The 27,423-nt window shown below is 52.0% G+C and overlaps 3 protein-coding genes across 7 annotated transcripts in view; all 3 read left to right on the top strand.

Annotated features, from left to right (window-relative positions):
- The first annotated feature begins 7,108 nt into the window (after positions 1-7,108).
- TMEM222 (transmembrane protein 222) lies at positions 7,109-20,438 on the top strand. Of its 4 annotated transcripts, XR_001003256.1 has the most exons (7): positions 7,124-7,348; positions 15,340-15,424; positions 16,686-16,717; positions 18,549-18,645; positions 18,742-18,872; positions 19,259-19,346; positions 19,960-20,403. XR_001003256.1 is itself a non-coding variant. In XM_011955571.1 (6 exons), exons 1-6 carry the CDS (start codon positions 7,155-7,157, stop codon positions 20,045-20,047), a joined length of 627 nt encoding a protein of 208 aa, XP_011810961.1. In that variant the 5' UTR covers positions 7,109-7,154; the 3' UTR covers positions 20,048-20,145. The 4 variants fall into 4 exon arrangements, 3 of the variants coding, with proteins under 3 accessions (XP_011810961.1, XP_011810962.1, XP_011810960.1); XM_011955571.1 differs by lacking the exon at positions 19,259-19,346 and having other exon boundaries at positions 7,109-7,348; positions 19,960-20,145; XM_011955572.1 differs by lacking the exon at positions 19,259-19,346 and having other exon boundaries at positions 7,127-7,348; positions 18,742-18,863; positions 19,960-20,432.
- LOC105521351 (actin, alpha skeletal muscle-like) lies at positions 7,267-11,476 on the top strand. The gene is given in 2 exon segments (XM_011955569.1): positions 7,267-10,614; positions 10,616-11,476. Coding segments are annotated over 2 exon segments (579 nt in total). The 5' UTR covers positions 7,267-10,156; the 3' UTR covers positions 10,737-11,476.
- Positions 20,439-25,287: 4,849 nt separating the features above from the next.
- SYTL1 (synaptotagmin-like 1) overlaps positions 25,288-27,423 on the top strand; it is an 11,845-nt gene continuing 9,709 nt past the window's right edge. For both annotated transcript variants that reach the window (XM_011955568.1, XM_011955567.1), the window contains exon 1: positions 25,288-25,446. The gene's annotated coding sequence lies outside the window, so the exon portion shown is untranslated. The remainder of the gene's footprint in view (positions 25,447-27,423) is intronic.

The following is a 27,423-nucleotide window of genomic DNA, read 5'->3' as shown; positions in this document are numbered from 1 at the left end:
GGTTTCCCCATGTTAGCTAGGATGGTCTTGATCTCCTGACCTCGTGATCCGCCCGCCTCGGCCTCCCAAAGTGCTAGGATTACAGGCATAAGCCAGCGTGCCTGGCTTTTTTTTTTCTTTAATTAGAGATAGGGTCTTGCCATATTGCCCAGGCAGGTCTCAAACTCCTGGGCTCAAGTGATCCTCCCGCCTCAGCTTCCCTAAATGCTGGCATTACAGGTGTGAGCCACCATGCCCGGCCCATGATACTTTTGAACTCCTACTCTGTGTCTGGCATTGGGCTAGGCACTGGCATAACAAAATTGTACACAACATATTCCTTGCCTTCCTGGGGCCTCCAGATTATTTGGAGGAGTAGCAAACACAGGGATTGTGCATGGTTGCTGAACACTGGATTTTACTGTGAAATGTGAGTCCTCCCCAGTATATTCTGCCATCATTCAGTGCCCCACACGTGCCAAGTTCTTTGTCAGGTCTAGGGATATTAACATGTCTGGCAGGGGTGGTGGCCTGAAGAAGGAAAGTGCCACTTGGTTGCTCGGCCTCCTGCTCCCACTCAATTCTTTTTTACATGTAAAATAAGGTCCTGGTCCTAATGAGGCCATAGTTTACCCCTATTTTACAGTGATTTAGAGACTCTCACACTGGTCTCCCCTCATCACTCTAGTAAGCCCTAAAAGGGGTCGTCACCAGGCCAAATGTAGTGGCTCATGCCTGTAATCCCAGCACTTTGGGAGGCTGAGGCAGGAGGATCACTTGAGGCCAGGAGTTCAACACCAGCCTGGTCAACATGATGAAGCCCCGTCTCTACTAAAAATACAAAAATTATCCGGGCATGGTGGTGCGTGCCTGTAATCCCAGCTACTTGGGAGGCTGAGGCATGAGAATCGATTGAACTCAGGAGGCAGAAGTTGCAGTGAGCTGAGAGCATGCCACTGCACTCCAGCCTAGGTGACAGAACAAGACTTTGTCTCAAAAAAGATAATAAGAAGAACTTAGGAAGACAAAGGAGACAACACTGGGGTCTACTGGAGGGTGGAGGGTGGGAGGAGGGAGAGGAGCAGAAAAGATAACTATCAACATCCAGGCTTAATACCTGGATGATGAAATTAATAATGGCTCACTGGCTGGGCGTGGTGGCTCATGCCTGTAATCCCAGCACTTTGGGAGGCCGGACGATTACCTGAGGTCAGGAGTTCAAGACTAGCCTGACCAATATGATGAAACCCCATCTCTACTAAAACTACAAAAATTAGCCAGGCATGGTGGCATGCACCTGTAATCCCAGCTACTCGGGAGGCTGAGACAGGGAGAATCACTTGAACCTGGGAGATGGAGGTTGCAGTGAGCCGAGATCACGCCATTGCACTCCAGCCTGGGTGAAACTCCGTCTCAGATAAATAAACAAACAAACAAATAGTGGCTCACTGCGGCTCCCCCAGGCTCAAGCAATCCTCCCAAGTAGCTAGAATTACAGCAGGCATGTGCCACAATGCCCAGCTAATTTTTTTTTTTTTTTAGTAGAGATGAGGTCTTTCTACGTTGCCCAGGCTGGTCTCAAACTCCTCAGCTCAAGCAATCCTCCCCTCTTGGCCTCCCAAAGTGTTGGGATTACAGGTGTGAACCACCACGCCTGGCCTATTTCTCATTTTAGAGAGAAGGAAACTGATGCCCTAACAGGTTCTGCTACTTTTCTAAGGTGCAACAGATACTGACAGAGCTGAAGTTCAAACACTGAGCTGCCTGACTCCTGAGTCCACATGTGTAGCCATCATGCTTTACTGGGCACCCCAAAGTGGGAGACTTAGATCCTGGTCCTAGCTGTGCTTTCTATAACCTTGGGTAACTTAGCCCATCTATAAAATGGAATGGAGGCTGGGTGTGGTGGTTCACACCTGTAATCCCAGCACTTTAGGAGGCCAAAGTGGACAATCACTTGAGGTCAGGAGTTAAGGCCAGCCTGGCTAATATGGTGAAACCCCATCTCTAGTAAAAATACAAAAATTAGCTGGGGCCGGGCACAGTGACTCACGCCTATAATCCCAGCACTTCAGGAGGCCAAAGTGGGCAGATCACCTGAGGTCAGGGGTTCAAGACCAGGCTGGCCAACTCAGTGAAACCCCGTCTCTACAAAAAATACAAAAATTTGTAGGTATGGTGGCACACACCTATAGTACCAACTACTCAGGAGGCTGAGGCAGGAGAATTGCTTAAACCTGGGAGGCAGGGGTTGCAGAGAGCCAGGATAGCGCCACTGCATTCCAGCCTGGGCAACAGAGCAAGATTCCATCTCAAAAAAAATAAAAATAAAAAATTAGCTGGGCGTCATGGCAGGCACCTGTAATCCCAGCTACTCAGGAGGCTGAGGCAGGAGCATCACTTGAACCCATGAGGCAGAGGTTGCAGTGACCCAAGATGGCCCCACTGCACTCCAGCCAGGGCGACAAAGGGAGACTCCATTTCCAAATAAAACAAAAAATGGAATGGAAAAGGAAGTTGTTTTGTGAACTCTGATGTCTAAAGGGCCAGTGGGTTTGCTCTGAAATGGTTTCTTGCACTGAGTTGGTCCCCTTAATCTCCTCCCCACCATGGGAAGGCTTGGAGTCAGAATGGAGAGAGGCCCAGCTTCCAAGGGTCAGAGAGGGCTGAGCAGAAGAGAGGATGCTGCCCTCCCACATGCTACTTGCACTGCAGCATGCCCCTGGCTCAGGCTCTTTCCCTGGATTGAGGTGATTCTTCCCCAGAGCCCTTAAGGAGACCATCTACAGTCAACAAATAACTCCAGTGACATTACCTGAGCACTTCCTTTCTGCCAGTTGCCTGGTTGGATACAGGGACCAGTAGATCCAGTTAGTCCCCTTCTCAAGGAGTTCACAGTCTCTTGGGAGCGACAGACATGTAAACAGCTAATGCTAATGCAAGTACACATGAATATTCAATAGGTGGAAACACAGCCTTCGTGCTCGGGGAGCAAAGAGGGAGCATTTGCCTGAAACCTTGAAAGTAGTGTAGAAGAGGAGAGGAAGGACGTCCCCCGATGAGGGAACGGTGTGAGCAAACACACGAGGTATGAGGTGCAGGACTTGTTCTGTGAAGGGCAAACAGGCCAATGAGGCTAACTCCAGGCAAGTCCCAAAGGAGACTGTGAGAAATGAATCTGGAAAGAAAATTTGAGGCCGGGCGCGGTGGCTCAAGCCTGTAATCCCAGCACTTTGGGAGGCCGAGACGGGCGGATCACGAGGTCAGGAGATCGAGACCATCCTGGCTAACACTGTGAAACCCCGTCTCTACTAAAAAATACAAAAAACTAGCCGGGTGAGGTGGCGGGCGCCTGTAGTCCCAGCTACTCGGGAGGCTGAGGCAGGAGAATGGCGTAAACCCGGGAGGCGGAGCCTGCAGTGAGCTGAGATCCGGCCACGGCACTCCAGGCCGGGCGACAGAGCGAGACTCCGTCTCAAAAGAAAAAAAAAGAAAATTTGAGGGCATCATGAGGGGCCTTGAAAGCCAGGAGCGAGATAGCCTGAGAGAGGAGATTTGTGAGTCCTGGGGACTTATACATGGGGCCAATTGAGGGGGTGCTCTGACACCCACCAAAAGAGGAAATGCCCCAAGCTCACCCTTCAAATAAGCAGCATCTTACCCTCAAAGGTTTCCCAGCTTGACAGTTTCAGCTCTGGCATCCTTCCCTCCCCCAGCCAAACCCATAAGTGGATCCAGATGGTCATTCCTATTTTAGGTTGGGGTGTGTGTTGGGGGAGGGATAGCTCTGAAACCTATCAATCCTGTCCCAAGCTCAGCCATAACAGGAGCTTCCTCCAGGACCCTGCTGTGATCCTGTAAGCCTGGAAGGAAATATTAGTCTTTGATGGAGATTTCCCATCTGTTTATGGGTGATGAGGAAGCAACAGCAGAGGAGTCCAGGGCACAGGCCAGAGAGACCTTACAATTGGGTGAGAGAACCAATATATGTGAGAAGGGGTGTTCTGCAGGGATGAATCCATCATTTAAAAAAAAAAAAAAAAGGCTGGGCATGGTGGCTCACGCCTGTAATGCCAGCACTTTGGGAGGCCAAGGCGGGTGGCTCACGAGGTCAAAAGATCGAGACCATCCTGGCCAACATGGTGAAACCCCATCTCTACTAAAAATACAAAAATTGGCTGGGTGTGGTGTCACACGCCTGTAATCCCAGCTACTTGGGAGGCTGAGGCAGGAGAATCGCTTGAACCCAGGAGGCAAAGATTGCAGTGAGCCGAGATCACACCACTGCACTCCAGCCTGATGATAGAGACTCTATCTCAAAAAAAAAAAGATCTTGTGGATGGGTTGTGATGGGGGGCAAGCCAAGCCTGGGAGACCGGCCCCAGAGGATCTGGCTTCTATCTCCAGGTACCTGGCCCTCCTCATGCCCCTGTTTCTGCAGCTGCCTACGCCAAGGGTAGGATGATGTGGACCTTAGGAAAGGAGCCAGGGCTCTGTGGTCTGACCCTCTGCCTGAGCACTGTGCCCACCAACCCAAGCCCATTAAAAAGACTTGAGACACCAAGAGGTAGCAGGTAACAAGCTAGGTTCCTACGTTTAGACTGTAACCAGCATGTGATACCAAGCCTGTAAGTATTTGCTTTTCATTCAATTTAACAAATATTGATTAAACAAATACTATGTGCTAGGCACTATACTGGGCATTGAGTGTACACATGTGAGCAAGACAGAGTTTCCAGTCAAGTGGGTGAGATAAATAGTACACAGCTACAAAGAAGCTATGAAGAAAAAGAACAGGAGATTAACAGGGGATTTCTCATTTACATTGGGAGGCCAGGGATGGGCTCTGAGAAAGTGATATTTTATCTGAGACAGGAAGAACGAAAGCTAGCCACTTTAAGTGGGTAGTAGTAGTATTTCAGGCAGAGGGGAACAGTGTGTGCCAAGTCCCTGGAATATGAAGGAGTGCATGAGAGGAACTGAAAAAAAGGGCCAGGATGGCTGTAGTATAGTAAATAAGGAAGGGGCGTGGTCCAGATGGTGCAGGGCTTTGTGAGCCATGGTAAGATATTTGTGTTTCATATTAAGTGCAGTGGGAAGCCATTGAAGGTTGGCAGATTAAATGTGGTACGTGTATTAGTACTACCAAACTTATGGCAGGTCCTGAGAGACTTACTTTGGTTGGTTATTCATCAATACCTACAATAAATGTTTAAAGGGTACCCAGCAACCCTGTGCTAGAATTATGGGTTGACAGTCTTGGTAGAGAGATGTCTAAGGCACAGACCTTCCTCACAGCCTGTGGTCCAGAAGAGGTTAGATAACTACAGTGATTGAATCAAGAAGTAATGTAATTTATTCTCAACAACTGTAAACTACACACCTAATCTATTCCAAACCCTGTGCTGGATGCTGGTTGTTGCCCTTCACACACACTGCACAGGGGTCAAGGAGAGGTACAAATGTGCTCAAAGAATTTAGAGTGGGTTATAATCACTTTCTAACCCACCGTAATCATTATCACACCTGTGAATCTGTGAGGTCTTTATAAAACATCAATTTATTCAATCATTTAATAAATCAGTAAACATCTAGTGGGCATATGCTTTGCACCAGGAACTGTGCCAGCTACTGAAGTCAAGGACCTTAGAGTTCCATAGCAGAGACAGACATCCCCCACAAAAAAAAAAAAAAAAAAAAAAAAAAAAAAACATGAAAATATTAGGTGCTACAAACAGGACAGCAAGCTCTCCACAGATCAGCATTGAGGGAGGGTAATTCAATGGAAGAAGGACCTTCCCCAAATGGGAAGCTCCTAACTTCCTGAGTGCATTTGTCCATACCTTCCTTTACCTGATTAGTCTTTCTGTTCTTTTTTCTTTAAGCCTGATTTTTAGTGGCAGTCTTCCTTCTGACTTTGGACTCTCCCCTACTTCCCCTCCCCACCCCAGTAGACTTCATTTCCTTTGTCTGTCTTGGTATCCTTTAAAAAGCCAAAAGGCTCCAACATTTGAGCCTGACTTCTCTGTAAGTATGGTTGTGTGTGATCTCAAACAATTAACTTTCCTGAGCCCGTTTTACTATTTGTACAATGAAGGGATTGGATCACATCACATCTAAGGCTTATCATTTACTCCAGTAAGTATTCACACTCTTGTACACAGTGCTCTGCACGGCCTTCCCTTCTTTGCACCGCTGCACCCATACCCCCACTCCCGTGCCACATGGCAGACATCAAGACTCAACTCAATAATATCCTATCTTCCAGCAGGTCTTCCCTGTATATACAATAAAATACACACACACACACACACACACACACATGCGCACACACAATTGTAGTCTCTCCTTCCTTTATGCTACCACTACCTCGTGAGAGGACCACAGAATGAAAAGGGCAAGGGAGGTATAAGACTTGGGTTTGGGCCGGACGCGATGGCTCACGCCTGTAATCCCAACACTTTGGGAGGCCAAGGAGGGCGGATCACAAGGTCAGAAGTTCGAGACCATCCTGGCTAACATGGTGAAACCCCACCTCTACTAAAAATACAAAACTTAGCCGGGCGTGGTGGCACACGCCTGTAATCCCAGCTACTCGGGAGGCTGAGGCAGGAGGATAGCCTGAACCTGGGAGGTGGAGGTTGCAGTGAGCCAAGATCATGCCAGTGCACTCCAGCCTGGGCAACAAGAGCAAAAAATTCCACCCCCCCAAAAAAAAACACTTGGGTTTGAATCGTGGCCTCTCACCTCACCTCCTGAGCCTCAGTTTCTCACTTGTAACAGAAGGGAAATACCTAATTTGGATGTCTAATCAGTTTATGGGGATTAGAAACAATTCTTGTCAAGTGCTTGGCACCTAAGAAGTGCTCAATAAATAGCGACTGTACCACACCTCCTAAGAGCCCTCAGCGTACTGAATTACAGAGTTCTTTATAAGCCTCCGGCGCTAGACTGCGAACTGCCTGAAGGCATCCTTTCTGCAGCCGCGGGGCGTACGCGGCAAAGACTCGGGGCTGGTAGGCGCAGAGGGAGTGGGGCGGGGCTGGCCGGGCCCAGAGGGACGCGGCTCGGATTCCCGGGGGAAGGCCAACCGGGGCGGACCCCATATCCCGGAAGTGACGCCATGGGGACCAGCGGCACTAGAGCCGGGCCAGTCGCAGCGGGGCGCGCGCAGCATGGCGGAAGCGGAAGGAGGTTCTCCGCTCTTGTTGCCGCCGCCGCCACCCCCGCCCAGGATGGCGGAAGTGGAGGCGCCGACGGCGGCCGAGACGGACATGAAGCAATATCACGGCTCCGGCGGCGTCGCCATGGACGTGGAACGGAGCCGCTTCCCCTACTGCGTGGTGTGGACGCCCATCCCGGTGCTCACGTGAGTCTCTTCCGGCATCCGCCTGGGGACTAGGAGGGCCCAGGGAGAGCCGGAGTCCACGCGGCGTCCCTCGGCTGGCCCGGGCTAGCCTCCGGCCCCGACGCGTAGCAAGCCTTTTCCTCGGGTCTGGCCCGCACGCCTCGCCCAATCACCAGAACCCCGCCGTCCATGCAGTGCCAGTTTGTGCGCACGGTTGGGACACGCTCCCTGCTCTCAATACACCTGGTGTAGCCGGGGAGAGAGTTGTAGGCCAGCAGGAAAGGGCAAGTGGCTGGGAGACTCGAGCTGTGAGTGTGTAGAAGAGGGAGTCCCTCATCGGATCTGAGGAGACATTTTTATTAATTCACTGGTTTATTCACTCATTGAGCAAATGCTTACTGGTCGCTTACCATATTCGACATCCCGCTGGGTCTGGGAGCAGGAGTGGGAGTTTGGTTGGGACCACACGAGATCCTGGGATGTCAACATTGGAAGGGCCCCCAGAGATCTGGGAGTCCAACCCTTTGTCTCACGTGCCATCTCAGTTGCAAAGCGGGTTTAGATCCCAGGTTGTCTGCCTCGCAGACCAAAGTTTTTTCTATAACATCAGCCTTTGTCAGGGGAGAAGCAGGTGTTCTGGTACCGCTTGCCGCCTTTTGGGAGGAGCTCTCATATGGGGAGAGGTGGTTTGCCCTCCTGCTTCAGCCTTGACAGCTGATAAATGTAACCCCTCCTCACCGTGCTGGACAGTTTACCAAGCTCTTAAACATCCATTTTCTCAGAATTAAACATCCATTTTCTAAGGTGGGTTATCTTCTCAGATGGTGAAGCTGAGTTGCTTGTAGCATCAAGTGTCTTGATCAGGTTCGCACCCCAATAAGCAAAGGCATTAAGAACTCAGTTTTCTGATCTAACTTGCTCTTTGCCCTATGTTTTATCCACTCTCACCTAATGGGATAACTTGTTCCCCTGATATCAGTAACAGCCAAGTGGTGATGTGGAGAAGGGATCATTTGGGGCCTTAGGTGTTGCTGATTCTAAAAAGGTTGTAGTTTTTGAATTATGTTAAAATACTTGAATTATTTTGTGTTTTCAAATACTTATGCATATAAGAGCATCCAACTGTTGTTTAAAAATAAAATCTTGGGCCAGGCGCGGTGGCTCATGCCTGTAATCCCAGCACTTTGGGAGGCCGAGGCGGGTGGATCGGGAGTTCGAGACCAGCCTGGCCAACGTGGTGATAAATTAGCTGGGCATAGTGGCAGGTGCCTATAATCCCAGCTACTCTGGAAGCTGAGGCAGGAGAATTGCCTGAACCCGGCAAGTGGAGTTTGCAGTGAGCCAAGATTGCACCACTGCACTCCAGCGTGGGCAACACAGTGAAACTCCGTCTCAAATAATGAAATAAAATCTTAGAAAAATGTGTACATTAATTCATTCAGTGTTCTTTTAACACATGTGCTAAGTGACCCCTATGTTCCCAGATAGTTCTAGGTGATGCGAATAGAGTGATGAATAAAGGAGATACGGTCTTTACACTTTTGAGAGTTTAAGTCATAGTGGAAGGAGATAGACAGTAAACAAGTAAGCTAATAAAAGAGCACCTGATAGTGATTAGTGCTGTGAAGAAAATAAAACATTAGTGTGAAAATAACAGGGAGGGGCTGGGTGTGGTGGCTCATGCCTGTAATTGCAGCACTTTGGGAGGCCAAGGCAGGCGAATCACCTGAGATTGGGAGTTCAAGACTAGCCTGACCAACATGGAGAAACCCCATCTCTACTAAAAATACAAAATTAGCCGGGATGGTGGCGCATGCCTGTAATCTCAGCTACTCAGGAGGCAGAGGCAGGAGAATCACTTGATCCCAGGAGGTGGAGGTTGCGGTGAGCCAAGATCGTGCCTTTGCACTGTAGCCTGGGCAACAAGAGCAAAACTCCATCTCAAAAAAAAAAAAAGAGAAAGAAAATAACAGGGAGGGATACTCAGGAAATGTATTGGTTTTCTTAAAACTGTCTTGTGATCCTAAACTCTCTTTGGCCTTTCTTATTCTCAAAAACACCATTTGTGGCATGGTCCTCTGCAGAGAATGGTAGCAGCGTGAGGTGGAGGCACCACAATCCCTGATTATCTGGGCCAAAAGAGCTCATAGCCCACTTCTGTTCAGATCTATGTACAGGTGTTCATAAGACCAAGATGAATAAGATGCTCTGTTCCTGTCAAACGGTTCATGTTCCCTTCTGTGTTAGTCCTTTCTTGCACTAATACTTGAGACTGGATAATTTGTAAAGATAAGAGGTTTGATTGACTCATGCTTCTGCAGGCTATACAGGAAGTATAGCGGCTTCTGCTTCTGGGGAGACCTCAGGAAACTTCCCGTCATGGTGTAAGGCAGAGGGGGAGTGAGGCATCTCCCATGGCGGGATTAGGAGCAAGAGGGAGGGAGGGGGGAGATACTACACACTTAGAAACGACCAGATCTTGGGAAAACTCACTATCACGAGAACAGCAGCAGAGGGATGGTGCTGAACCATTTATGAGAAAGCTAGCCTCATGATCCTACCACCAGGCCCCACCTCCATCATGGGGACTACAGTTTGACAGGAGATTTGATGGGGACAGATCCAAACCATGTCACCTTCAAAGGACTCACCTCCAGCAGGAGGGAGATAAAGGTCAATTAGCCATCGTAGTATTACTGTATAGTGATGATTGCAGAGCTAGGCATAGATGTGGCACAGGGAACTCTCACCTGTCTTTTGAGGAGAGATCAGAGGAGGAAATGGAACCCAAAGATCTGTCTACCCCCTCAGAGATGTTGGTAATTCTGCATGAAAAACCAGTATAGTGCTCGCCTCCGCAGCACGTATACTAAAATTGGAACAATACAGAGAAGATTTGCATGGCCCCTGTGCCAGGATGACACTCAGATTCGTGAAGCATTCCATATTTTTGTCACCCTGGACTTCGAGCAGGAGATGGCCACCGCTGCATCCTCCTCCCTGGAGAAGAGCTACGAGCTGCCCGATGGCCAGGTCATCACCATCGGCAACAAGCGGTTCCAGTGTCTTGAGGCGCTGTTCCAGCCTTCCCTCCTGGGTATGAAATCTTGCGGCATCCACAAGACCACGTTCAACTCCATCATGAAGTGTAACGTGGACATCCACAAAGACCTGTACACCAGCGTGGTGCTGTCCAGCGGCACCACCATGTACCCGGGCATCACCGACAGGATACAGAAAGAGATCAACGCCATGGCACCCAGCACCATGAAGATCAAGCTCATAGTGCAAGTACTCGATGTGGATCAGCGGCTCCATCCTGGCCTCACTGTCCACCTTCCAGCAGATGTGGATTAGCAAGCAGGAGTACAAGTCAGGCCCCTCTATCGTCCACTGCAAATGCTTCTAAATGGACTGCGAGCAGATGCATAGCATTTGCTGCATGGGTTAATTCAGAAGTATAAATTTGCCCCTGGCAAATGCATATACCTCATGCTAGCCTCACAAAACTGGAATAAGCCTTCAAAAAGAAATTGTCCTTGAAGCTTGTATCTGATATCAGCACGGGATTGTAGAACTTGTTGCTGATTTTGACCTTGTATTCAAGTTAACTGTTCCCCTTGGTATTTGTTTAATACCCTGTACGCATGTTTGCTTTCAACCCTTAGTACATGTGGCTTGGTCATTGCATGGTAAGGTCAGAACGTGCCTGTGGAAGACAAGTCTGTGGCTTGGTGAGACTGCATTTCCAGCAGTCTGCAATCTATGCAGGGTGTTAATATATCATGGCTGAGTGTTCTGGGATTTCTCTGGAGGCTGGCAAGGGCTCCTGAACCAGTTGTTTCTGTCCTGCGGGTCTGTCAAGGTTGGCAAGTCCAAGCCATAGGACCCAGTTTCCTTTCTTAGCTGATGTTTTCCTGCCAGAACACTGTGGGCCGTTACTTGCCTTGAGTTGGAAGCGGTTTGCATTTACACCTGTAAATGTCTTCATGGTTCTAATTTATGTAAAGTTTTTTTGTATGCAATTCTCAATTTTGTAAAGAGATGAGAACAGATTTTGTTTTTCTACTGTTACGTGACAACATTAGGCCCCAGCAGCACCTCATTGTGAAGGAAAAATAAAAGTGCTGCAGTAACCAAAAAAAAAAAAAAAAAGAAAAACCAGTTTAATGGCTGCTGCTACTTAAAAAACAGCTAGATTAGATGCTTCCTCTGGCCTAAACATTGTATGTTCACTCACTCAATCCTTATGTCAACCTATAAAAATAGATACTGTTGTCCCCATTTTATAGATGAGGAAGTAAGGCTTAGAAGCCAGTGTGGGGCTTTTTTGCTGAGTTAGCCTGCCTTCCCAGATTGAGCTCCAGGGTGAGTGAGTCATTTATTCATTCATTAAATCTTCATAAAGCACCTATTATGTACTAGATCCTAAATAGAAGGTAGTCCACAAAGCGGCTGTGGACCTGCCTTCCTGGAGCTTCCAGGCTGACAAACCACTTGAAGGGTTTCTTCTCTGGGACTTCCAGCCTTTACTCTGATTTCCATCAGCCGCTGCCAGCACAGCTGTGGCGTGTGGAATCCTGGTGGGACTCAGACTTCCTCCCAAGCAGATGAAGGGAATGGGGGCAGAGATGGGGGTGGAGGGCAGTCCTGAGATCAGGATGAGCTACTTTCCCATAATCCTGAGTGTCCATCCTGTGGCCTGTGGATCTTCTGCAACTTATTCTATGTTAGTGCAGTCAGTCAGATAGTGCTTATGTATTGAATACCTCGAGATGACAACACTGAGCAGCTGCCAAGCAGAAGGCAGGGTCCTAGGCACTGTGTAAATGGATAAGTCTAGCCATTTAATCCTCACAGTAGCTCCTCATTAAGGTAATTTTTACTATCCACAGAGAGATAGGAATGAGTAACTTGCCCAGAACAAAGTCAAGCCTCAACCCAGATGATATCTGAGCATGACTTCACTCTTGGCGTTTGTTTGTTGTTTTTAATTTTTTATTTGTTTGTTTATTTATTCATTTATTTAGAGACAGAGTCTTGCTCTGTCACCCAGGCTGGAGTGCAGTGACGTGATCTCAGCTCACTGCAACCTCTGCCTCTGGGGTTCAAGTGATTCTCGTGCCTCAGCCTCTCAAGTAGCTGGGACTACAGGCACAACGCCACCATGCCCAGCTAATTTTTGTATTTTTAGTATAGGCAGGGTTTCCCCATGTTTGCCAGGCTGGTCTCGAACTCCTGACCTCAAGTCATCCACCAGCCTCTGCCTCCCAAAGTGCTGGGATTACAGGCGTGAGCCACTGAGCCTGGCCTTGGCTTACTGCAACCTCAACTTCCTGGAATCAAGCAATCCTCCAGTTAATTTTTAGATTTTTTTTTAGATACAGGGTCTCACTGTGTTGCCCAGGCTGGCCTCAAATTCCTGGGCTCAAGCAATCCAACTGCCTTGGCCTTCCAAAGTGCCAGGATTACAGGCGTGAGCCACAGCACCCAGCCCCTGACTCCACTCTTAAATGCAGGATGTTTATTCATTATTTAGTCAACAAATATTTAGTGAGTTGCAGCTATATGCAGGCACTGCCGTAATAAACAAGACAAAATCCTTGCTGTCTCCGAGCTTATGTTCTAGTGGAGAGACAGCATGTAAATAACTGAGATAATTTTGGATAGTAGTAGATACTATGAGGGAAGTAAAGCATTGTAGTGGAATCTGGGATTGGGTGGCTGTGCAGGAAGACACCGTTCAGGCAAGACCTCCGAAGCTGACAGTGAGGCTGAGGCCTAATCAGTGAGGAGTTAGCTGTGCCATGCTCTTGGGGAAGAGTGTTGCAGACGGTGGAGAGGGCACATACAGAGAAAGCATGGGGTGGGAGGATTCGGCATGTTTGAGGAGCCACAAGCAGGCAGTGTAGCTAGAGAGGGGAGTGAGAAGAGGTTCAAGGGATAATTACCGCCACAGTGTTGGAAGAAGTTTGAAGTGTGTTATAAGTGTAGTAGGAAGCCATTAATGGGCATTGAGCAGGGGAATGACGGAATCTGTATTTAGTTCTCAAAAGACCACTCTGTCCCCACCATCCTCTCAAGCGCTGAAGCTGTAGACCTGGAAGACTCCTATCCTGTCAGTCGTAAACTCTCCAGGCTTCATTTGAAAGAGCTTTTGAATCCATGTGCTTCTCACCACCCTGCCCCTGATCCTCTAGTCAGGACCTCCGTCATCTCTTGCCAGTGGTACAGCAGTAGCCCCTGAGCTGACCTCTCCCCCTTTCATTCTTGCAGGCACATGCACCACTTTCTTGCTCTGCAGTGGTGGTTTCTGCCTGTCGATGTTCTGTCCTTTCACAGGTCAAGGTTAAAAGTCACCTCCTCTGTGAAATCTTTACTGACTCCACCCCAGCCCCCGTAACTGCTTTTTTGAACTGCCTCTCTGGAGGCTTGGCCTCCACCCCTAGCCAGGTGCTTTGTGCTCATGCCCAGACAGCATTGAGGCCAGGACCTGGCCACTGGCCCTGTGAGTTCTCCTTAAACTGGATCAGTCTCTCCAGCACCCAGGTCCTGTAGGGCTGTGGTTCTTAGAACGCTGACAGGTCTGGGGTTCCTATGTGTGGCATATTGGGGTACATCTGGGATTTGTTGTTTTTTAATGCCCATGGTTTTTTAAAAAAGGAACTTTTATTTCCTGGCATATACCATGCTTCTGTTCCAATTTCTACCCTTGCACATTCTTCTGTTTCTTCGTTATTTTCTCAGGGAAGCCTTTCCTGAACTCCCCCACCCACATTGGTGTCATGTTCGCCCACCTTTTTTTTTTAACTTTCTTATTGAGGTATAACTTATGTACCAAACGGTGCACGAATCTCAGGTATACAGCTGAAAGAATTTTTGCATATCACGCACTCATATAACCACCACCCAGACGGAGGCTAGAAAGCATTACCAACACCCACAGGACCCCCTTGTGCCCTCCCAGTCAGTTCTACCACAGATTCCACCCCGCTGTGGACCTCTAGCCGTAGATCAGTTTTGCCTTTTCTTGGACTTCGTGTAAACAGAGTGCTGTGTTACGCACTCCGTGTAAGATTTCCTTCATTCACCCTTATGTCTGTGAAAGCCTGTGTTGTGTGTATCAGAAGTTACACTCTTTTTCATTATTATGGACTATTTCAACGTATAACTATACCACACTTATTCATTGTACTGTTGGACGTTTGGATTCTTTATAGTTGTTTTTATCAGTTTTATTGAATTATAGTTTATAGACAATAAAATGTACACATTTTAAGAGTACAGTTCAATGAGTTTTGGCAAATGTTATTTCCCAGGGGTGAGGGCAAAGAGGGCTCCAAAAGTGAAGCTGCTGAGGCATAGAGTATAGTGCCAAACTGTTTTCCCCAATGGTAGAAACAGGCCAGGCGCGGTGGCTCACGCCTGTAATTCCAGCACTTTGGGAGGCTGAGGCAGGCAGATCACTTGAGGTTGGGAGTTCGAGACCAGCCTGGCCAACATGATGAAACCTCGTGTCTGCTAAAGATACAAAAGTTAGCCAGGCATGTTGGCGTGCACCTGTAGTCCTAGCTACTCAGGAGACTGAGGCAGGAGAATCGCTTGAACCTGGGAGGTGGAGGTTGCAGTGAGCCAAGATTGTGTCACTGTACTCCAGCCTGGGCGACAGAGCAAGACTCTGTTTAAAAAAAATAAATAAATGGTAGAAACGGTTCATCCCTCCCACCAGCAGTGAATGAGAGCTCTGGTTGTCCCTTGCCCACACCTGCATCTGTGTTGCTGTCGTTTGAGTTACAGCCGTCCTGGCGGGATGCCGAGGTATCCCATTGTGCTGCCAGTTTGCAGTTGCCCTTGTCTGTGCTTCCCCAGCCCTCTGAATCACCCGAATGGCCATTCATCAACGAAACATAATATTCACATGCTTCTCTGCGGTATGAAGTGTCCCCAGCATCTGTCTTAACTGGCTGAAAGATCCCCTAAGCTCTGTGCCTTCCCTGTCCTTTTCCTCATAGGTGGTTTTTCCCCATCATCGGCCACATGGGCATCTGCACATCCACAGGAGTCATTCGGGACTTCGCGGGCCCCTACTTTGTCTCGGTGAGTCCCCATTCTGCCCACCCTGGGGGGTCCAAGGTTTAAGTGGAAGGCTGTCCTGTCTTGCCTGCAGGCGTCCTGTCTCCCCAGACCCAGGAGAACACAGATAACCCGCAGTCCTGGCCCTGGCCCTGTACCCCTCACCAGTGTTTGACCCCTTTCCCCCTTCTCTTGCCTCCAGGACAGGCCGGGAGGGCAGTGTGGCCAGAAGGATTCTTAAGTAACTGACCCAGCCCTTTGCCCCCACCCCTGGGGTACCGAGACATGGGTAGGGATTAGAGGCAAGAGTGGAGAGTCAGACCATCCAGGAACCACATCTCTGGACCTTCAGAAGGTGGGAGTCAAGGTGGGGGGACAGGGGAGGCTGATATGGTTCCCTGGGTGTGGTCATGGAGAAGAGGGGGTGGGGCTTTAGAATGAACCAGCTGTGTTCTCAGGTCTGTTCCCTGGGGATGTGACCAAGACTGGTCCAGTGGGCTAGCAGCAGAGAAGCATGCATCATCCTGTCTCCAGGTGTCAGACTGGACTGAAGGGGTGTGGTGGCACCAGCCTATTTATATTAATAGTTGTCATGACCATCTTAACACAACAAAGGTCTGTCGCTTTGTACTTAAAAATACTTTCACATCCATTATTTTGTCATATATTTTTATGGTGATTAATCATTGGCCAGGTCTGTCAGCAGGGTCTCCCTGATCTGAACCCAGAGTCTGTCTCTGTGTAACTCCTGTACCCCAGGTCTAATGTGATGAGTCTAGGACTTCACTGCAGTGTCTCCCTCACAGGAAGTCCCTCTGGGCCCAGGGCCTCCGCCCTGCTATGAATGCAGTCAGACTGCTGGGCGCGGAAATGGGCTCCATGTGGGCCACCACTGTTGAGTCTGGAGGCCAGACCATGATGGAAACCTCCTGCTGGTCCTCAAAGATCAGAGAGGACTGACCAGAGAACTTGGAGAAAATGAGGCCCAGAGAGGGCAAGAGAATTCCTGGGTGCCACACGAAGTGGCAGTGGCAGTTGGAGCCCTAGGTCTTTGATCTCTGATGCAGTGCTCTGTGCACTTGTGCCACACTGCCTTCTTCCTGCAGAACAGCCACTAGCTCTTTAGATGCCATGCCAGCCCCCGGGCAGGACCCAGGCACCACTTCTGGCCCCCCCACCCCTGACATACCCCCTTCTAAGTCACTGCACTTCCACCACCTACCCAGGTTTGTCATCTGGCCCCAATGTAAGTTCCTTACTGACCTCTGCTTTTGTCCCTCAACAGGAGGACAATATGGCCTTTGGAAAGCCTGCCAAGTAAGTGATGAACACCCATGTGACTGGCTCTAGAGGCAGGTTGCTCCTGCCCAGGCAGGCCAGGCCTTCTGGGGCACAGCAGGGGACAGCACCCTGAGGATAGAGTATTTGGGGTGGAGAGGGAGTCAGCCAGGGTCCACCAGAGCATGGCAGCCCTGTACGGAGTGCCTACCGCACCAGCCCCTGGCCAGGGCCTTTACCTGTAGACCATCTGGGCCTTGCCGCAGCTCTTCAGGTTTGTATGTTCAACTCCATGGCAAGGGTGAGGAAAGGGAAGGGACTTGGTCAAGGTCGCACAGGAAGTGGCAGAGCTGGGACCCACACCCAGATCTGTCTCTCTCGAGACTCACTCTCCCGCCCTTTGGGAACAAATGAGCTATGGAAGGTAGAAGTGAGGCATTGTTTGGAGCTCTGCTAGAAAGCTCTGGTTGGAGAGAATAAAAACTGTTCAGCCTTTTGGGAGCTATTGCTGGTTTGGTTTTGGGACATTTTGTCTTCATCTTTGCAGTCTTGGGTGCCCACCTCAGCTGCGGACCTGGTGACAGTGCCTCAGTCATCAGTGTCCTCAGGTGACCTGTTGCCCAAGGCTGCACTGGGGGGAGGGACTGGGCCGAGGAGGAGTTGGTGTCCCACACAGCCGCGATGGCCTGGAGCAGGGCTTCCTGCTGCCTGCTCTGGCTTCCTCCTGCAGGCGGCAGTGTAGTCCAGGAGCCTCTGGGCCGCCAGGTATTCACTGCCAGCTGCTCTTCAAGGACAGCTTTAAGGGGATCATTTTCCAAGCAGCCCCTAAGCAGCCCCAGTCCAGGCCGTGGTCTCTAGACTCCTCCACCAAGCCATTCCCCTACACAACAGCCAGGGGGCACCCTGACCTCCCAGCTCTCCTTGGCCTGAGACCCACCGGGCACTCTGGTGCTTGGAACCTCACCCACCTTGAGGTTTATGGGCTTTAGCACCATCAGCTTCCCTCCCACTCACCCTGGCAAGCTGCATGGGAGACGGGGAGAGTGCTTGCTGCTGGGTAAACTCCCCACATGATGTGGCCTCACCTGCATCTCCAGCCTTAGCTGCCAGCATTCCATCACCGTGTTCCTCCTTCCGCATCCTCCAGGAGGGCTCAGTCACTTCAGTTATGGGACACGCTGCACAGTTTTATGCCTCTCACTTAGCTTAAGCTGTTCCCTCGGCCTGGAATGCCCACCTCTTCTTTCTTTGCCTGGCTAACCCTCTTCCTTGAGACTGGACCCAGGTGTCACCTCCAGGAAGCCTTCTCACACCCCATCTTAGTCCTTCTGGCTGCCATAACAGAATCTCATCGATTGGGTATCTTAGAAACAACAGAAACATATTTCCCACAATTCTGAAGACTGGACAGTCCTGGGTGCAGGTGCTGGTAGAGTCAGTGTCTGGTGAGGACCTGAGGTGCCTTTCCACTGTGTCTCCACGTGGTGGAGGGGTGAGGGGTCTCCCTCAGGGCTCTGTTAATAACAAAGGACATGGATCCCATTCATGAGAGCTCATCACCTCCCAAAGGCCCCACCTCCTCATACCATCACCTTGGGGGTTAAGATTTCAACATATGAATTTGGCGGGGACACAGACTCTCAGAGCATAGCACCCCTAACTTCATTCCATATCCCCCCAGGATCCCCCATGGCACCAGCCTCACCCTGTGTCACAGTTGACTGCCACATGACACTTACCCCAGATCTGGTTCACTGCACACCTCAGCACCCAGCTCAGGCCCGGGCACAGGGCAGGCCTCAGAGGACATGCTTAGAGCTGAGGGCACAAAGGAGCCAAGTCAGTTTCCAGAGCCCTTCTCTCCCACCAGGTACTGGAAGTTGGACCCTGCTCAGGTCTATGCTAGCGGGCCCAACGCGTGGGACACGGCTGTGCATGATGCCTCTGAGGAGTACAAGCACCGCATGGTAGGTGGGCCAGGGCGGCACCAGCACTCCCCAGGCTGGGACCAGGGGGGATACTCCCTTGCAGCCTGTCCTGACCAGCCCTTCCGGTGCCTCCAGCACAATCTCTGCTGTGACAACTGCCACTCACACGTGGCACTGGCCCTGAATCTGATGCGCTACAACAACAGCACCAACTGGAATATGGTGACGCTCTGCTTCTTCTGCCTGCTCTATGGGAAGTACGTCAGGTGAGCTGCCCTCCTGCCTGCCCACCCACACACTGCGCAGAGGCTGCTCTCCCAAGGATCCTAGAAAGACCATTCCTGGCGTCCTTCAGTCAGCCGGGACAGTTGGAACAGATGCCAGTTGGAGCCGTGGCGGTTCTAGAGTGACGAGCTGAGGGCCTGGTGGAGAGGGAGGTGGCTGTACCGGAGTCCAGCTCCACCTGGGCCCCAAATGCGGCTCTGGCACTTACCCGCTGTGAGGCCATGGGCAGCTGCCTTGGTCTCTCTGAGCCACAGCTGTCCTTGGTGAAATGGAGACAATGATTCCGGCTCCTCAGGGAGGCTTCTACAGATACCTGTGCTCTGGTAAAGTGAGCAGGTAGATCCTCTCAGAATGACTGCCCCCACAGGTCCCTTCCCAGGCAGAGAGGTTGAGTGAGTCGCCCATGGTCCCCACAGCATGGCCACAGCAGAGCCCAGACTCGTGAACCAGCATAGGCTAGTGCTGATCTGGCCGCCTCTCCAAGCTTTCCTCTTAGCCATGTTCATCATTAAGAGCTTCTGAAAAGAAGACTTTTAGGGATATTTTTAAGTACTGCATGGCTTTTAGAAGTCCCGTGAGAATAACTGTGGTCACACAGAGGTTGAACCCAGGCCGCCGGCTCCCAGCTGCTTTGCTGCAGCCACAACACTGCTGACCCCTGCCAGCCCCAGACCTCCCAGCAGTCCCCATTATGAAGTCCGTGGGCAGAGGGCACGTGTGGCTTCCATACCGAAACTGCAATTCCTGGTCCTCTTGCTGGAGACCTCACCCCAGAGGTGGGTGGCTATAGATGGAGCCAGTGAAGCCTAGAAAGCGGGAGCACGTCTCCTGTTCCCAACCATCGAGGTGTCAGTAAATCTCCACCAGGAGCATAGCTGGTGATCCCCCATAGTGAGCAACCAGGCCCACCCTGCTTCCTTGATTGACCAAGTTTGGGGTGAGGGGGTGGTTGTAGGGTTTTCCTTAGGGATGGCAGCACCATCGGGGTCTGTGGGTGCACAGGGCTGTGGGCCGCACACTTGCTCACCAGGCCCTGCCCACCTACGCTCTGTCCTTTCTCTTTGTCAGTGTTGGGGCCTTCGTGAAGACCTGGCTGCCGTTCATCCTTCTCCTGGGCATCATCCTCACCGTCAGCTTGGTCTTTAACCTCCGGTGATGGCTGCTCTGTGGCCCCGCACCCACCAGGGTCCCAAGGAAACAGCCGCCATCCCTTTTGGTTCCAGATTTTTTTCTCCTCACCCCAAAAGGCATGGTTGGGCCTGCTGTTGTGGACCGGGGATCAGGGCTGGCAGGATGGAAGGGCTGAGGACCAGCATGAGGCGGGGGTTTGTTGTCTCCCTGCCTCTCAGAAGCACCCTGTCCCCTCCTCCCCAGGCCTGTGACTCTGGCCCTGGAAGCCCCTTTGTTCTTCTGTTGAAAGGCCTTGTCTTCCCTCTGTAAAGCTGCTCCCGTCACTGCCTGCTGGGGTCCTGCCTCAGCCCAGCCCGGAACGGAGAGAGGAGGACATTTGGGCTCACCTGTCAAGGTGGCCCTGGGACCAGAGCTGGATTGGGAGCCTGTCCTGCATTAGCTCTGGTCTCAGCATGGGGTGGGGTACACTTAGTAGTCTCTATAAGCGAAGCTGCCCTAGGACCTTCACCTAGAATGCCTCTAGAATGGTCCAGAGGGGCTGGCTGGTCCCTTTGTCAGACTTCTGCCAGCAACTGCCCTGGGGGACATGTGTGCCCATCTGGCATCCTCCAGCCCATGCAGTCCTCTCTTTACTGTCCCACAGCCTCCCAGTGCCTCCCAGCATTGGACCCATCTACCCCTGCAGTTTGGGGTCAGAGAGGTGAGTGGACCTGACAAGTGCCAGAGTGACTGTGTAGACAGAGCAGTGTAGACAGCACTCAGCCCCAGCCCCAGGTGTGGACGTCACACTAGTGATGGCTCCCCTGGGTGACCTGCCAGCACAGCCAGTGCCATCAGGGAACTGAAGGGGCTGTCCACCGCCTAACTCCAGCTCCCCCTTTCTTCACGTCACCAAGGCCCTGTGCCGCCCGCCTCGCCCCTCTGCTCTGTGGATTCCTTTGGGAAGGGCTCCCGGGGCAGGACAATAAAGACTTTTGACTCCAGTTGGTGCCTGTCATTGTTTTCTCCCTCTCTGGGGCCCCCTCGCCCCTCAACTCATAGCGTCTTGGTATTCTTGGGACCCTCTTACCCTTGACGAGGGTCTGGTTGCCAGCACCATGGTTAAGTGTGTCCAATGCCTGGCGCCATCAGCATCCCTCAGGTATATCCCGCCCCTGCAGTTTGGGAATTCCCTGCCATTCTGCATTCCCCATTCCAAAGCTTTCCTCTTGAGGCAGGTGAGCATTAAAACCCCTTCCATTGTCCCTGTTGGGAAGGACTTGTAGGATTGTGGTTAGGGCTGTGTAGGGCCTCCACTGCTGTCCCCACTGCCCCTAGGGGTGCTGAGTTGGGGATGAGCCAAGAGCACTGCCAGCCTCTGGCCCCTGTATCCATCCAGCCCTCGCCTACCTCTGATGCTTTGCTGTCCACCGTCTCTCATGGCGGCCCTGCCTAACCAAGGCCCAGCTTAAAAGCTGCTTCCTCCCTGAAGCCTTTCCCAACCCTGTCCCTGCATCACTTAAGTTGAACTAGCCAAGGATTTGGTCTAGAAGGTGACCATGGAGTCCGTGGTCAGGCATCTGCCAGCTCACCCCAGACCCTGCAGTGCTGTGGTCTCCAAGCCTGGGACTTCTCCAGGGCAAGGCAGAGGTGCCCTCTCCCCACTTCAGAGCAATTCCGTTTACTTTTCTTTTTTCTCCTTTTTCTTTCTTTCTTTCTTTATTTTTTGGCAGACAGAATCTCACTCGGTTGCCCAAGCTGGAGTGCAATGGTGCGTTCTCAGCTCACTGCAACGCCTGCCTCCTGAGTTCAAGTAATTCTCATGCCTCAGCTTCCCAAATGTCTGGTATTACAGGGGCCTGCCATACAAATATTAATTTGTATTTTTAGGAGAGGCAGGGTTTTACCATGTTGGCCAGGCTGATCTCAAACTCCTCAGGTGACCCGCCTGCCTCAGCCTCCCAAAGTGCTGAGATTACAGGCATAAGCCATTATTTTCAGTAGAGACGGGGTTTCACCATGTTGGCCAGGCTGGTCTCAAACTCCTAACCTTGTGATCCGCCTGCTTCGGCCTCCCAAAGTGCTGGGATTACAGGTGTGAGTCACCGTGTCCGGCCTAAGTCCCTGTCTCTCAAAAAAAAAAAAAAGTCACCAGCAGCGAGTGCTTACTCTGTGTGAGGCGTTGTGATAAAATACCGTCTTGGCCTCACAGCAGCCCTACAACAAGGTAGATGCCACCATCCCATTTTACAGATGAAGAAGTGAGCAGAGGATTGATTTGCTCCAGGTCACAGAGGTAGGAAAAGTGGAACTATGGTTCAAACCCAGCAGCTGGGCTCCAGAGCCCCCACTCAGAGCCACGCTGTGCGGTGGCCTCACTGGAGCACGGGAGTGGAAATGAGAGGTGCTGTGATGCGAAAGGAGAATGGCCGCGGAGGTGCAAAGCTCTCCTGCCAGCCGCAGGCCTGTGAGATGGCTATTGTCCCCACTTCATAAAGGAAGAGAGTGAGGCTTACAGGGATTGTCATTGATCCCAGGCCACAAGGGAACCATGCGGCAGAGCCAGATTTTAACCCAGATCTGCTGGCCTCTAGGACCCTGCCTCTTAATGTCCCTCTTAAGAGAGGGACGTTGCCTAGAGACTGGCTGCAGTGCAGGGGCACTGAACTCTGGAGGAGGCTGAGCGAGTCCCAGAGCTGGGGAAAAGTATTCCCATAGGGAGCACAGAAGGCCCAGGGGTGTTGAAGGACAGGAAATAGTCCGTAGCTAAGGCTCTACGGGTATAGGTAGGTGATGAAGGGGAGAAAGCCTGAGTAAGGGCAGCAATCCTGAGGGTCAGGCTGAGGGCCAGGCTGTCCTGGGAGGTGGTGAGGCTTCCATCTCAGGATGTGTCTAAATGGGACTGGACTGGTTTGGAGATGTGTGAATGGGCCCGAGGGATGGCCTGGCTGTCTGCTGGCACCTTCCAAACCAGAGGATGACAAAGAAAAGTATGTTTGAAAGCTGTGCAGCAAAGCGCCAGAGAAGCCTCATGTGGCAGGAGAAGAGGAGGCTTCCAGAAGAGGCTGAGTGGGGACGGAGACCTGGGCAGGGGGGGACAGCGGAGACAGGTGGGAGGGCACCTGGAGTGAAGTGTGGACAGCGCCTGGAGGTGGCAGGAAGCAGCAGGAGGCCAGGGGCCAGGATGGTGGGGGCTGGTTACAGAGGTGGAAACTTGGAAATAGGTTTCAAGTGGGGAAGAGGCCAGATGAATGCAGGCTGAAACACAGCAGGAGAGATGGCTGGAAGTATCAGCGTCAGGGAGTCACAGCTACAGGAAGGACAGGAGAACAGAGAAAGGAAGGGAAATTTAGAAACCCGAAGACCAGATCATGAAGTTTCATGCCTTCCAGGAGGGAGGGCTGCTGAGAGGTGAGAAGCGGGCAGAGAAACATCATTGCAGGTGCCAGGACCAGGATGGCAGGAAGGGGTGAGGATGCTGTTGGCCACTCTCCTTCCATTTTGAGGGCCTTAATGGAGGAGGCATCATCACAGTAACGGTCCCACAGCAGCTGCTCAATGGGTGTTGCACGTGTGGGCGCATAAATGCATTAATCAAGAGTCTCCTGGGGACCGGGCGCGGCGGCTCCCGCCTGTAATCCCAGCACTTTGGGAGGCTGAGGCAGGTGGATCACCTGAGGCCAGGAGTTCAAGACCAGCCTGGCAACATGGTAAAACCCCATCTCAAAATACAAAAATTAGCCGGGCATGGTGGCAGGCACCTGTAGTTCCAGCTACTCGGGAGGCTGAGACATGAGAATCACTTGAACCCAGGAAGTGGAGGCTGCAGTGAGCCAAGAACGTGCCACTGCACTCTAGCCTGGGCAACAGAGCGAGACTCCATCTCAAAACAAACAAACAAATAAATAAAGTCTTCAAGGATCTCACTGAATTTTAATGAAAATCCTCTGAGGAGGGATTATTACCCCCATTTAACAGATGAGGAAAATAAGATTAACTTGCAAAAATAAGTAAAGAAGCCTCAACTGTGGGCTGAGATGGAGGAGGGGCCCTCTGTCTCTCAGTGGTGGTGGGAGACAGTTCTGATGACGAGGAGGAAGAGTGGGTTTTTTGTTTGCTTTTCTGAGACGGAGTCTCGCTGTGTTGCCCAGGCTGGAGGGCTGTGGCAAGATCTCAGCTCACTACAACCTCCGCCTCCTGGGTTCGAGCGATTCTCCTGCCTCAGCCTCCCGAGTAGCTGGGACTGCAAGCACTCGCCACTATGCCCAGTTAATTTTTGTATTTTGAGTAGAGATGGGGTTTCACCATGTTGGCCAGGCTGGTCTCAAACTCCTGTCCTAGAGTGATCCGCCCACCTCGGCTTCCCAAAGTACTGGGATTACAAGCGTGAGTAACCGTGCCCAGACTGGTTTTGTTTATAAACCACCCCTTGCCCTACCTCTCCCAGGGGTCTATGAGGAGCCCTCTAATCTTTAATCCATGGCCCTAGGTTCAGGGGAGGGGGTCGGGCCAGGGCAGGCCATGGAAAGTGAAGTGGACTTAGGGGGAGTCAGAAAGCTTTGGTGTGGCCTCTTGTGCCCAAGACAACCCAGGAGGTTCATGGTCCTGAAGCCAATGTAATCTAGGGCCCAAACCTTCTAATCTCAGGGTGGGCAGAAGCTGGGTGTAGAATGGGGTGTTCAGGGGGGGCTCCCCATAGACAGACAGTGTGGGATCCTCACCTTGGCACTGGAAGATTTCAGGCCTCCTCAAACAGATGGGGCCCAGGACAGCAGAGGGGACAGAGAGGGCTGCTCTGCTGTGGCCAGCATGTCCCAGAGGTGCATGTGGATACAGAGGGCAGCAGCTGCTGAAATGGCCATGGGCATTGGACTATGCTGGAGTGGGGACACCTCACCCTGACTGCCAGCTCGCACCGGGCACTTTCACTTCCCTTAGAATAGGCTCCTTGCACACTGCTACCCACAGTTTGCATCAGAAGAAATGGAAGAGACCTGCTTAAGGTCACACACCCAGTGGCAGAGCAGGGACTCTGCACAGGGTGGTCTAACTGCAAATTCTGCCATCCTTCCATTCCCCTTGGTGCTGGAAAAGAAAGGTTTCTAACTTGCTTTCTGAGCGAGTTCCTACCAGCTCCGCTGTGGGTAAGGTGGGGCTGCTACCCATTGGACAGAGTGGCTGGGGCCTGTTCAGTGGAGCTGGGGCCAAGCCCGGCCTCTCCAGTCAGCTGCGGGGGCGCACCCCGGGGCGCTGGGAGTCCAGGCCCGGTTTTGCATCAGGCCCTGCCGAGGTGTTTCCTCCTCCTCAGTGTGGGGCAGCTGCTGGCTGGGCTGCCTGTTGAGTCAGCCTTCTTCTCTCACTGCTCTTCTCCCAGTCCCTGAAACTCGGCTGCCAGGGGAGCTGGAGTCACCTGCGAAGGTGTCCTCCCATACTGGACCCCTACAGGTAACACATGTCGGTGCCAGGGTCCCCTGCCAGGGTCCAGAGACGCAGGCACTGCCACCTGGTATCCTGAGCACCCTCCAGCACCTTGCGGTTGGGGGAGGTGGGCGCATGTCTGGAACTGGAACAGCCGGACAGATGGACAGACCCTCCTCTTGACCAATGGGTCTGTCCCACAGTGTCAAAACAGCAGGGAAGACCAAACACTTGATTCTGCCTCTGGTAGGAGAGGGGACTTCAGGGAGGGGAACTGCTGAGGAGGCTGGGCTGATGCCCATGGCCCAGCTCAGGCAGGCCTGCAGGACAGAAATAGGCTCAGTTCCGCCAAATGTCCTCTCCCACCTCCATCCACACTCAGACACACATACCTGGTGGCCCCCAAGGCACCAGCGGACACCCCACAGCACACAGCCCAGTCACACGCACGGCACAGGAGGAAATGCACAATGCATACTGCACACACCCCACATGGTGCTGTCACCTAGAAAGCCGCTGAACACACCGCACAGACAATATAGTCATCATGCAGCATCACACTGCAGCAGGACAGACACACTCACAGCAACCACACAGCTCACAGACCCGCGCTACGCAGACAGGCCCACCAGACTCGGACCGGGGCACAGAGAGGGACGTGGGTTCACACCCCAATCCACAGGGGAGCCCGAACTATGCGTTTGCAAGACCCACACCTTGGCCATGGAAGTTCAGGGAAACTGCTGTTGTGGGGCACACGGGTATCCACAGAGCGAATGCACACCGTGCAGCCATGCCGAGGCTTCAGCTCCTGAGGGTGTCAGGAGGGATCGCTGGGACTCGGCCACTGACTCAGCTGGGAGGGGACGGAATACAGCAGGCGGTGGACACAAGCCAGGACCTGCCTGCCAAGCTGCCTCCACCGGTCCCGGCCCCACCTGGAGCCCTGGCATGGAAGGGGCGGGGAAGAGAGGAGAGGCCTCCCAGTGGGCTCAGGACACAGCCCTGACCAAGTCATGGGCCCCTTGCCACGTCTACATGCCCCTCAGCGCTGGGCAAATGTTTTCTTTCCGGAGTCACTGTGGTACCTGAGCATGGGCTGCTGTGCCAGCTTAGGCCTCTGCCGCCGGGACCCCAGCCTGGTCTTGGGAGAACCGTGTGGCTAGAGCAGAGGGGCCCGGTGGCTCCAGGCAAGAGGGCAGGGCTGGCGGCGGGGGCATCGCTGGGTTGGAGGCCTCCGTGGGAGTGGGTGCGGCAGTTACCTCAGGGGAGGAAGTTGGGGGTGTGGGCTGAGGAGGAGGTTGCCTCAGACAGGAAGGCCAAGTGGGCCAGGGCAGGGTGGAGGTGAAGGGTGGCGGCGGGGGGGACCCAGGCTGTGAGGTTCCTGGCCCAGGGGAGTGAGCAGATGTATATGTGTGTGTGTCTGTGTGTGTGTGTGTGTGCGCGTGCGTGTGTGTGTATGCATGTGTGTGTGTGTGTCTGTCTAGGTGGGTGGTTGTATGTGTGCATTCCCATGTATATACAGGTATATTTCTGCATTTAATTAATCAAACTTTTACCAACCATCTGTTGTGTGCAAAGTACTGGCTTTGAGGATCACTCCCTCTCCCTGCCTCCAAGGAGCTCACAACTCAGACCATGTGTGTGTGCCAGAGTCTGTGTGATTTTTATGTACATCTTTATTGAGGGACACATTTGTCCCCAGGCTTGTTCTTGTCTAGGTGAACCCATCCGGGTGGGCCCATCCCTGTTGGTGTGCATATGCTGTGTGCAGGTTTTTTTGTTTGTTTTTGTTTTGAGACAGAGTCTCACTCTGTTGCCCAGGCTGGAGTGCAGTGGCACCATCGCAGCTCACTGCAACCTCCACCTCTCGGGTTCAAGAGATTCTCCTGCCTCAGCTTCCCAGGTAGCTGGAATTATAGGCATGTGCCACCAAGCCCAGCTAATTTTTCTTTTCTTTTCTTTTGTTTTTTTGTTTTTTTTTTTGGAGACGGAGTTTCGCTG

The sequence above is a fragment of the Colobus angolensis genome, unplaced genomic scaffold (genome assembly GCF_000951035.1).
Source record: "Colobus angolensis palliatus isolate OR3802 unplaced genomic scaffold, Cang.pa_1.0 Scaffold4, whole genome shotgun sequence".
NCBI classification, from domain to species: domain Eukaryota; kingdom Metazoa; phylum Chordata; class Mammalia; order Primates; family Cercopithecidae; genus Colobus; species Colobus angolensis.
This window is presented reverse-complemented; position numbering and strand designations above follow the sequence as displayed.